The sequence below is a fragment of the Crinia signifera genome, chromosome 3 (assembly GCF_055691185.1).
Source record: "Crinia signifera chromosome 3, ASM5569118v1, whole genome shotgun sequence".
NCBI lineage: Eukaryota > Metazoa > Chordata > Amphibia > Anura > Myobatrachidae > Crinia > Crinia signifera.
Genome location: NC_139219.1, coordinates 292,440,686 through 292,453,369, shown reverse-complemented (window position 1 = coordinate 292,453,369; position 12,684 = coordinate 292,440,686). Strand labels below are relative to the sequence as shown.

General features: G+C 42.3%; 1 protein-coding gene across 1 annotated transcript in view; it reads right to left on the bottom strand.

Moving 5' to 3' along the window:
• Positions 1-11,974: 11,974 nt before the first annotated feature.
• The window catches only part of IL20RB (interleukin 20 receptor subunit beta), a 40,652-nt gene continuing 39,942 nt past the window's right edge, over positions 11,975-12,684 (bottom strand). The window contains exon 7 of the mRNA XM_083174793.1: positions 11,975-12,334. Coding sequence (XP_083030919.1) covers positions 12,170-12,334 — 165 coding nt within the window. The 3' untranslated portion in view covers positions 11,975-12,169. The remainder of the gene's footprint in view (positions 12,335-12,684) is intronic.

Here is a 12,684-nt window from a genome sequence, read left to right as displayed (position 1 = left end):
TCAATTGGAATCAGAAATGATGGATAGTCTTTAAAAGCAATAAGTGGCATAAACTGCCATAGGGATAGAAGGAATTGCTCCTAGTGCGAGAATAACAGATGTTTACTCAATTTATTAATATTCTTTCGGCTAGGGGATATCCGTGTTTTGGACGAAACGTGCATTCTGTCTATTCTTTATGAATTGAAGCTAATCAGTAAACCTTCAGAAAAACTTGTAATTTTTTATCAATTTGTTGAAAAATTTAATAAATTATTAATTTTACTTGTCATTATTTTCTTCATTTTTATAAATATCTATACTGTTGCTTTGGTGAACTTACATACAGAGCGCACTTCTATACTCTTTTGTTCTATCTACGCTTTGTTCCTCTATTAAAAGCGAGGTTGTATAGAAGTGCTGCCACCTTTAGCGCAACAAAAGGGTCAAATTTTTTGTGTAATATATATGTGTGTGTGTGTATGTATGCATGCATACATACATACATAAATACATCTGTACATACATATACACACAGCATACATACATACATACATACATACATACATACATACATACATACACAAAGCATACATACATAAAGGTCTGAAACACTTGGCTACCCTTCCAATAGTATACATACACACAGCCAACACACACACATATATATGGAATACATATACCCACACACACCTAGTATACATACACCGCTAACACATACTGTAGTACGCATACACAAAGCTGACACACAAACACATAGTACACATACAGTACATACAGGAGACACACACATAGTATACATACATACACACAGCTGACACACATACAGAATACATACAGACAGCTGACACACACACACAAAGTGTATACATGCATTCAGACAACTGGCACACATATAGTATACATAATTGACACACACACATAGTATGCAGACACACAGCCTACACACATACATTGGGCGGTATTCAATGAGGCTGATTCGACATGTTTTTATGGCGATTTTGTGCTGTAAGGCGAATTTCTGACTAAAACGGTGAATCACCCTATTCAATGACCAGATGGCGAATACATTTCAAGGTTTTTTTCGCCATGATTCACCGAGTAGCAATCGCTATCTTTTTATGGTGAAGTGGAAGGTGAACTTTTAAAATAAAGTGTTTTGTTTTTTACAATTGGTGTCAAAAAATCTGGAATTTTATTCTGAGGAGGGGCATGCTATTTTTATTCATGAATATATATTTAATAAAAAATTTTTTTTTTTTTTTTTTTACACAGACCAGCCAGCAGGGGGCCGGAGCCGAGCCGCTCATTAGATATTCATATATTCACTTCACCCGATCATTACATATTCATGATCGGGTGTAGTGAATATACCCGGTCCCCTGCTGGCACCCCCGTGGGGCAGCCTGTGCTGCCTGGCTCCCGGGGAGCCCACCTCCCCCCCACAAACGTTCTGGGGCAGGCAGGGAGACTTCCATCTACCTGCCTGCCACCGTCCTCAGGCTCCCTGCGTCGTTCGCCGCAGGAGCTCAAATTCGCCGGTCAGGGGCAGCTAGCCCCTGACTCGTTGAATACCGGAGCCAGCGAGGCTCCGGAACGCGGCGACCAGTGGCGAATATGCAGCGAATCCTAAACAGGATTCGCTGCACGTCGCCGGTATTCACATTGAATACCGCCCATAGTATACTGTATATATACACAGATGACACCCACCTGTTTCACATAAAAACAACATAATTTAAAGCACATCACAATAAGTTGTAACATATACCCCCCACTCCAGCAATTTCCCAGCTTCCAGATACATTTGTTATTTATGCTGAAGACAGGTCTTAATTTTCTTGGCTGTACAGTATGTTTGGGGTAGTTGTGCTGCAGCAAAATACATTTAGAGCCAATCAGAGTTCTCCTTGATAGTATTGCATTATGGATAATTATTTGCCTGTATTTCTCAGTATTGAGGTCACCATAATCCTAACCAAATCCCAAACTCCATTTGCTGAAATGCAGTCCCAAACTTGCAAGGAAACTCCACCATGCTTCACCATTGCCTACAGTATTGTGCCGCTCTCCAGCACTTTGGCAAACTGCCTTCTGTTGAGTCGTTTGACCTTGTGTACATGTTGAAGGTATGGCTTTTTGGCCGCAATTCTTCCAATGAATTCCACTTCTGGACATACTTCTCTGAACAGTAGATGGGTATACCAGAGTCCCCTAGTTTCTACAAGTTTAGAGCTGATGGCACTGCTGGATATCTTCCAAGTTCAAAGGGAAGTAAGCATAATGTGTCTTTCATCTGATGCACTAAGTTATCTTGGCCAACCATTTTGTCTATGGTCCTCAAAAGATCTTGAACAGCACATCTTAAAATGCAAGCCTGCTTTGAAATCTTTGGTACTTATGTAATATCTGGGCGCCCGCTACGCATGGAGTTGATTTTATATAGAGTGGCGAGCACAGCGAGCCACCGATCCCAAGCGTGGCGAGGGGCCGCAGAATTCATGTAAAGTAATCCGCGTGCGCTCGCCACGCATTGGGCTCGGTGGCTCGCTGATCTCGCCACACTATATAAAATCAACTCCATGCGTAGTTGGATAGTGGGGGTATGAAATCACCCATGGTTGACTATATAATTAAAAATCGGGTCTTTACAATGAAAAATCGCATCGCATGCCTTAAGTAGTGGCATGCAATGAAAAAAATCGGGCACCCATATAATACATAAGTACCAAATCTTTGCCTGGGAGAGACCTTGTTGATGCAGTACAACTACCGTGCGTCTTGCTGCTGTGCTTAGTCTTACCCTGGTGTATGTCCTGTGACATGAAATGGTCTTCCAGAGGGCCAGATGTACTAAGCTCGAAAAGTGATAAAATGGAGAGCGATAAACCACCAGTCAATCAGCTCCTACCTGCCATGTCACAGGCTTTGTTTGAAAGATGACAGATAACAGCTGATTGGTTGGTGGTTTATCACTCTCCATTTTATCACTTTTCATGGCTTAGTTCATCTTGCCCACAATGTCACCTTTGTAGCAGAGTCTCCCACAAGATCTTGGATAGTGGGCAAGTATGTGGTGAACGGAACGATAGAGTCACATTGTTGCAGACTGTTATATGTACTGTAGTATTGGGTCACCTTTACAGCATATATTGGAGGGAATATACTTTGGATCCTGTATCTCGTTTTCTACCTTTACTCATAGATGCTGCTAGGACACATCCAGGGCGGTGAAGATCCAACAAAAAAAGCGAAGACAGAAAGCCACATACAGTGACTGGCACACCACTATCTTTCCAATTACTCCTTAATTAAGCAGCCCCTGTCTGACAACTGTCATCCTCTGATGAGTATAACTTTAGAAGTCCTTTTTAAATCCCTTCAACAAATATAGTCAATTATTAAATGTAGATACATACTAAGCCTCCCTTCGATTGAACAGGATACACTTTTCTTTAGTAAGTAATTAAACTATCATTAGTTAAACCTGAACAGCATACCTGCCTACTTTTGGAAACGTTATTCATGTAGATCAGCGGTGGAGAACCTCCGTCCCGCGGGCCGTATACAGCCCCCGGAGCCGGTGTTTGTGGCCCGCCCACCCGCAGTACAGCGAGTCTCATACAGGGGTAATCTCGCGAGAGCTACCGTCCTCTCGCGAGATTTCCCCTGTATGAGACTCCCTGCACAGCCGCTGGACCACACAGACCGGCGACTTGTAACCTGCGGCAGCTACCGGAGTGTGGGACGGCTGCCGCAGGACGATTTGTAAGGTTTTTTTTTTTTTTTAAATGGCCCCCGAGGCATTATGCCTCAATGTAAATGGCCCGTGGACCCCAAAGGGTTCCCCACCCCTGATGTAGATTGTGGATGGGTATAATGCATTGCAATAATCGGGATGTGCTGCAGTGGGGGCGTGTCATTCTCTGCCCAAAAAGGTCGTGTCAAGCTCCACCTTTTGGCTTGCCTTTGCTTGTTGCTAGGCATACATAGGCTGTGGGCCATATAGGCTGTGTGCATGGTGTAGCTGTGTGCATAATAGTTTTGAAGTGCATCATTTTTAAAGTGCGGCATAATTTAAATATACAGTAACTGCAGCGTTATACTGGCGTTCTAGACATATCTTCATCTTATCCTGAATGAACTGACTTCTCTTCTCATCTCTTCTCATCCAGGTAACCAACATTCTACATACTTGGTCTGGGCTGGGCTGCAGATTATTCCACCCTCTGTCCTAGATTGATTTGATATTGGCATAGGTAACCAACATTCTACATACTTGGTCTGGGCTGGGCTGCAGATTATTCCACCCTCTGTCCTAGATTGATTTGATATTGTCATAGCATTATACTGGCGTTACACTGAAGTGAAACAGAAGGACAGAAAACATCAACTGAGAAAACCAAAGACTGCTTCAACATACTACTCCTGGCTACTTAATCTGGCTATTCAACCATAATATCATCATTTTTACATCTGCAAACAACTTTTACTATCACTGCTAATGCTTGTATGTGCACTGTCAGTTTTGAAAATGCCCAGTTGTACCTCTAACGACCCCACCACCTCTCCTGCTCTTCCATTGATAGTAGGTGTCCCCCAACATTTTATTCTTGGCCTATCTCTATACATCCTCTCTGGGTGAGCTTATTTGCTCACTCAACTTCCACTATCACCTCTATGCTGATAATACTGAAATCTACCGCTCCTCTCCAGATCTCTCTCCTTCTATCCTCACTTATATCTGTCTCTCTGGTATCTACTCTTAGATGACCCAGCGCTTTTTAGACTTAAAATTATCAAAGACTAAGCTGACCTCTTCCCACCCTCCAGCATAAAACCTGACCATCTCTCATCCTAACCTACTGTTTATGCTCACTTTTTACCCTTCTGTGTCACCCCTGTCTAACCCTCCCCTTTAGAATGTAAGCTCTCACGAGCAGGGCCCTCTCTCCTCATGTGCCTTTCTTAGTATATATATAAACCACTGCCACCCTGATAATTGCTTCAGTGTCCTGTCCCCTGATGCAACTATCCGCTTTAACCATGTACTTGTCCTAAACTGTCTTGTGCTTTAATTCGTTATGTGTTTTTGCTCATAACTATGCTCTGTAAAGCGCTGCGGAATTTGTGTGCGCTATATAAGAACCTGTTAATAAATAATAAATAAATAAAATGTATATATATATATATATATATATATATATATATATATATATATATATACACAATGTGTTGTGTCCGGCAGCTCCTCTGCTGACAGGTGCAGCTGTTTTACTTGCCTGGGTGCCCGTGCTGAGGGCGAGAAATCACCAGCATGTACAACCAAAGAAAGATGCACGTCACTCCGGGTCTGGTGTCAATCACAAAAAGTTTACTGCGCAATGTCTACGCCGTTTCGGGCTGGGTCCGTCTTCAGGACTTCAGGACTGGGTTATTCCCCCGTACAAGGTTCAAAGGGCAATCCAAATTCTGATTGAATCAGGTAATGGCCTCTGTATGGGGGATGAGAGTAAAGGTAAATACACCCTTTGTAGGATATACAGAGGCCATTACCTGATTCAATCAGAGGCCCTTATTCTGAATCGTGCGGCCGGAGCCGCACACGGTGCTCCGGCCGCACAAACCAATCCCCGCCCACACTACGGATCGCCACGGCCGTCCGTACACGGACGGCTGGCGATCCGCATGAAAATGGTGGGGCGTACGCCTCCACCATGGTGGGAGCTGCCCCCTGCATTCGATGGTCGTCGACCATCGAAGGCGGGGCCGCACGCCCCAGCAGCTCCCACAAGCTGAGACCACACGGACAATCGTCCGTGTGATAGCTTGTATGGGGCCGGAGAACTGACATCCGGCGACGTCAGCTTTCCGCCCCCATCACTGGCGTCATACCCTCATTACCATGCATACGCCCCGCGTTTGCATGGGAACGCCCATGAAACGCGGGGCGTATGCATAGGGAAATGAGGGTATGAAGCCCCTCACGCCCCTATACGCCCCCTTTGCGGCGGACGAAATACGTCTGCGGCGAATTCGGCTGCACATGCGCAGATTGACCTCTGCGCATGTGCAGACTGAAAACATCGGCGGTACAGCCGCACGCGGCCCGTACCGCACGATTCAGAATAAGGGCCAGAATTTGGATTGCCCTTTGAACCTTGTACGGGGGAATAACACAGTCGAACAGGGGAACATCTCATCCCCCATTTAAAGGGTATGTATACCACATGTTCCATAAAAAGTTAAATATGTACACACATAGATATGTAGATATGTTATAAAGACCCTACCAAGGCAAACATTATAGTGATCTTAAATCCATCACAGGTAAATTACAGTAAATACACATTAGAATCCACCTAGACGGTATATTGAAATTCGTTTCATAAACTGTAAAACTTTACCTTAATAGGAAATCGACCCAGTACAGAAGGGTTCATTCACTTTACTAGATGGTCAGCCAATAATTCGTCTTATTAGAAGAACCTTAACCGAATATATAAAAGGTGAGGTATAAGTGTATATATTTATATGTATGTATATAACCCATACGGGGAATAATTATATCATTAAGTAACACCTGAAATATAAGAGAATAAAATTATGGTACTTGTTTCCTAGAACGGCCACAATCGTGAGGGATCGTGGCTCTTAATTAAGGGACACGATCCTCCCGATGTGGCCGATTTTTTACTAATTTTTCACTTTGATTGACAGAAATCGGGTCAATCGGTCGGTCGCGACCAATTAAAATCGGCCGCGATGCGACCGACCGATTCACCCGATTTTTCCATAGACTTCAATGTTAAAAAATCTTTTAACATTGAAATCGGTCGGTCTTGTGCCATTATAATGGCACAAGATGAGATGGACTTGATTAAGTCCATCTCACATAGGGAAAAATGATAAAAAAGGTGAAATGGGTCAATATGACCCATTTCACATTTTTTATGTGCCCGCCATGACCCCACGATAGACGTGAACCCGAAGCGTGGCGAGCGCAGCGAGCCCGCGAGGGGCGGCGGTACGCGTCCTCCGACCTTTTCATTCCCCTACTATCCACTAGGGCGTGGAGTGAGAATATAATAGTGTGGCGAGCGCAGCGAGCCACCGAGCCCGAAGCGTGGCGAGCGCAGCGAGCCCCGCGAGGGGACGCGTATACCTGTGAAGTTATACGCGTCCCCTCGCGGGGCTCGCTGCGCTCGCCACGCTTCGGGCTCGGTGGCTCGCTGCGCTCGCCACACTATTATATTCTCACTCCACGCCCTAGTGGATAGTAGGGGAATGAAAAGGTCGGAGGACGCGTACCGCCGCCCCTCGCGGGCTCGCTGCGCTCGCCACGCTTCGGGTTCACGTCTATCGTGGGGTCTAGCCCACTTACTAACATTTGGGGGGGCAATTCCAAAAAATCGGGTGAAAAAAAATAAAAAATCGGGTGAAAAATCGGTCGATCGCATCGCATGCGACCAAATCGCATGCGATGCGACCGACCGATTTTTTATCTTCCGACCACAACGATCTAAATCGTTGTGGCCGTTCTAGGAAACAAGTACCAAAATTATATATCTCTCTTAAAGGTTGGATAAGTTAAAACCTATGAAAACTTATGAAATCACCACTATTGGATAGATATCTCGTATTACTCTTTATACTTGTTTGTTCCCTGGTCTCATTTAATCCAAACTATAGTAAGCAACTGTTGTTATATGTTTTGTATCTCTCTTTTTTTACCATTATTTATAATTGTATTTTACTTTTGTACTTTTCTAGATTTGTTTAAATACTAATACCCCTGATGAAGTCTCACTAAACGAGATGAAACGCGTTGGGTTACATTTCATCCACAATCTTGTGAAAAATACCTCTGTGAAAATAACTTCACTCGTAAAAGTGTTTTTTAAATCTTTTCTTTTATTGAAGCATGACAAAAAGTACAATAAAAATATAACGTCTTTGTACATAACAATATATGAATACTACATCTTGTATGCAATATCACATGAGCTATTTATAAGAATTGTGTTTGGAATACTGATAGAATTTATGTAAACTGGCTGCTTTAGTTCACCACAAATCTGTATTAAACAGCCACATAAAATATGAATACCTTTAGATCACGCGTGTAGAGGCAGAGATTATTTAAAATATATAGGGTGAAAATTGAATAGGGCACGAAAATCAGAGATGAGAGATTTTGGGATTTTCCCAATTTTTTAAAGCGGCAATCATTTACACTGCAAAAAAAAAAAAAAAAAACAGTTTGTTTTTATCTTGTACATGATTGCCACTTTAAAAAAAATGGAAAAACTCTCCCAAAATCTTTCAGTTTCTTATTCTCACGTATTATATTTGGCCCATGATGTTCAACTACAACCAAGAGGTACCTTTAGAGGAACCTATAGTTCCTCTAAATGCTGTTGGTTTACCACATACCACATAAGAAATTACAGATTAAGGGGAGTATTCAACCCCCTGCCGCTATTCCCGATGGGGGAAATAGCGGCAGGGCCCTATTCAATGCTGTCTTCCCTGAGAGAATTGAATAGGGATCTTGGCAAACAGTCAGGGCCGTTCTGCTGAGAACGGCTGGGAATTGTCGAGCTCCCGGTCACAGCTCAGCGATTTCCATCCGTTTCTTGCGGCCATGCCCTCTTTCCGGCACCTGGCAGGTGGGACATTGATTACCGCCTGCCGAGCCGGCCGAGAACGGGATTGGGTCACGGCTGTCGGTCTAGTCCAACAGTCGTGATGCCGGATTGAATACTCCCCTTAATGTAATTATCATATCTTGGTAAAAAAAAAAAAAAAAAAGGATTACATTTATATTATACTACTTTGGGGTCAATCTTATTAGATGCAGATGATTCACGAGTGCGAATCATCATGGCACCAGGCGCACTTTACGGAAGTCGAAATTTGCCTAAAAGCATTTTCCCCTCCATAGGGTTGCGAGCAATTTTAAGCGAATTCAGCCCGGCATAGGGTGCAAGTCTGCAAGATCAGGTTAAGGGTCAGATGTATCAAGCTTCCAAAAGTGATACAATGTAGAATGATAAGCAGCAAGCCAATCAGCTCCTACCTGTTATTTTTCAAACCCAGCTTGCAACATGGTAGTTCAGAGCTGATTGGCTGGCTGTTTATAACCCTCCAGTTTATCACTTTTTGACGCTTGATACATATGGCCCTAATCAGGTGCCGTTGCCAGCGTTTAAACAGGTTGGAATGGCACCTCACACCCTTCGCGGCTAATAGGATCAACCCTTAGTTTCGTAATCTCGCAGTAAGTGCAACAGGTGTCAATAATAGATGGTTTACATTTATATTCTTATTATTATGATTAATAATAATCTGTTCAAAGACTCACATATCACCGAGACAGGTAATTGGAACAAGGAACAAACAACATAGCTAGTAGAATATTAAAAAAACATTATGTCAATTAACTTAAAATAAAAATAACTGGGAGCATGTAAAAAAACATAACGTTATGTTTTCAGATGTGAATAACAGTAATTATATAGTTTTTTATTCATACTGTGTTATTGTAGTGCAGCCATTGTACATTACTTTTTTTCTTATTTAAAGGAAATAATTTGGAAGCACAAGGTTACATAGTTACATAGTAGGTGAGACTGAATAAAGACTTGCGTCCATCTAGTTCAACCAAGGTTAAGAGTAAGTAGGAAAGATAGAGCGGCAGTAGTCAAGGCCTCATGGGCATGGAACAGAAAATGTTCTAGGGCCTATTATGAGAAGCAGGGGAGGTGAGACCAGTTCTATGTAGGCATGTACACTATACGCCCCAATGTCTCCCAAATTCTATAAAAGTACAAAAACTGCATCATTTTGTGTGGAAAATAGAAATGCAATTTTAATACTTACAATTTATGACCAACCATGCAACTAGCTGGTGATCATGATTCTGTCATGGTAATGGGCCTATTTTTATGTGGAGACCTGGAGATGCAGCTCCATCCGAACCATTGTTAATCTGAGAACATCTGGCCCATTGAGTGGAATTCGATCCTGGATGAAGGGTGCAAGTTGTTGTTGCCATGGAATTTAAAAGCTGGCAACGGCACAGCTTATCGCACCCTTCGGCCACTCAGCCGAATCCTGCATCCTATGAGTGTGAGATTAGGCTACTATATTTATGGCTTCGACCACACTGATTCGGCCAGGCTGTATTTGCCTGTACTTAAATACATTAAAGACTGTACAAAGAAGGGCATCTAAAATGGTGCATGGCCTACATCACAAAACTTACCCGGAAAGACTAAAAGATCTTAATATGTATTTAGAGCAGAGAAGGGAAAGGGGGGACATGATAGAAACTTTCAAATATATCAAGGGTTTTAACAAGGTACAGGTGGGAGACAATATTCACAGGAAGAGGAGCAACAGAAGGAATAAGGAGGGAGGAAGATTTAGGGGAAATTTGAGGAAAAATTACTTCACAAAAAAGAATAGTAGATAAGTGGAATAGCCTCCCATTAGAGGAGGTAGAGGCAAATAGAGTAGAACAATTTAAACATGCTTGGGATAGGCATATTGATATCCTTACAAAGAAATAAGGATAAAATATGGTTTGAGATAACATGTTAGAAAAAGGGGCAGACTAGATGGGCCAAGTGTAGCCCCCTAATAAAGCAAAAGTGCACAAGGAGTGAGATAAAACCCTATTGCAAATAAAGATGAATGGTATAATGATACTAATAACAATGGGGGGTGGGGGTCTGCAGGTTCTCACTTAGGACTGTAACTAGGGTGGGGAGGCAGGGAAGGACACAATCTCAAAATATATGCAAGTTGAATGGGAAATAAAAATAATCATTAAGCATTTGGAATTGTAGAAGGGGAAGGGGAGGGGGGGCGTAACTAGACATTTTGGTGCTCTGTGCCAGCAATACCCAATATTTTGGGTGCTGCTTGGTACATCTCATCCAGTGTATGTCTCTGATATCTGCATTGTCCGAAGCTACCAGATAAAATGCCCATCAGTCTGCCAGGCATTCTGTCTGTATGTGTATGCCCAGAATACATTTTTCAGCCAGCTCCATGCAGAATGTGAACAATATTGATGAAAATGATTGAATGTTGTTTTGACTGTAAATGACTTTATTTGTTCACTAATGACATTAATAGCAATGTAGGAACTAACTCATATAAATATAAATTACACCATTTTTAACCTTTACAAAAAACATTTTTAAACATAAAGCCAATATCAGAACACATATCTAATATAAATGCAGTTGATCATCTATTCCAGCTTCTTTGTACAGGTTGAGTATCCCGTATCCGAATATCCGTTATCCGAATTATTCCGAAAACCATACATTCCAGAAAGTGAAAAAAAAATTTTTTTTTGCTAAGAACTCACTAGGGACAATTGTAACAGCACTACTGGTGACATGATATGTAACTGGCACTATATATGTACAAGAAAATGATTGCTTGGCATTCAAATTCAGTATCTGAGATAGTACACAAATTTTGTTTCATGTTTTGAAACCTTGTTTTTCGAACAAATAAAATATATTTATGTGCATTTCATGTGTTTGATGTGTTTATACAGCATAAATGCAAGATACTTCAAAATACATCATTGAAATATTAAAATATTCCGAAATACGGAATAATCCGTTATCCAAAATTCTCCAGGTCCCGAGCATTTTGGATACGGGATACTCAACCTGTAGTCTATAAAATAAGTTTTCCTCCAACAATATTTTCATTTTAGAGCAGTATCCTCTGATCCATCTTTCCTCCTTAAGCTTTGGTGAATAGAGGAGCTGTATAACAGGCTCGGTAACTTGGAAGACTTTAGAGCAGGGGTGGGGAACCTTTTTTGTGCCTTGGCCCAAGGGCCATTTGTATGGGGGAAAAATCCTTCGGGGGCCATATGTAAAAATGTCTCTTACGAATTGTCCTGCTGCAGCCGTCACACGCTCCAGCGGCTGCTGCTGAATAGGACTAGTAGTCTCCGGCTGCTGTTGATTAAGAGGAATCTCTTAACCTCTTGTGAGGATTCCCCTGTAATTGATTCCTGGCAAAGCCACCGGGCGGGTGGGAAGGCCACTCAGACCGGCTACAGGGGCCGCATACGGCCCCCGGGCCTGAGGTTCCCCACCCCTGCTTTAGAGCATCTGGGTTTCTGGACCCTGGGAACTGCTAACCACAGGTGTTATGTGCCCGGAATTTGAAAATATGTCTTTGAGGGTTTAACTGTAAAAGTAGATCTGGTCTCCTGGGAGAAAATGAGTTCATGCAGCTCAGCCATGTTGGCTTGTTCACATTTCTCCTGTCCCGACTTAGTGATAGTGACCATTTTTCGAGCTTTGGGTTCTTTCTGGAGATAAAATAGAAGCACGGATAATGTTAGGCAAACTGATTGAATTGTATATGGCTTTATTCATTCTGCACACACACAAAAGTCATAGCTACAACTCTAATCACTGCTGAATGGGACCAATCCAGTTTTTGGTCCCACACAAATTATACCCTTATTTTTAAGAAGATTTAATTTCCTAAAAATATAATTAGTTTGATAATCTCCCTAAAAAAACAGATGGAGATTTTCTGATGCTATAAACCTGATTTACTTGCTTTTACAAAGATCTGCAATGTATAGCCTAAAAGCGGCAGGGCTTAATACACATCACAGGTGTGATATGATGATGTCATGAAGCTCAGCCACGC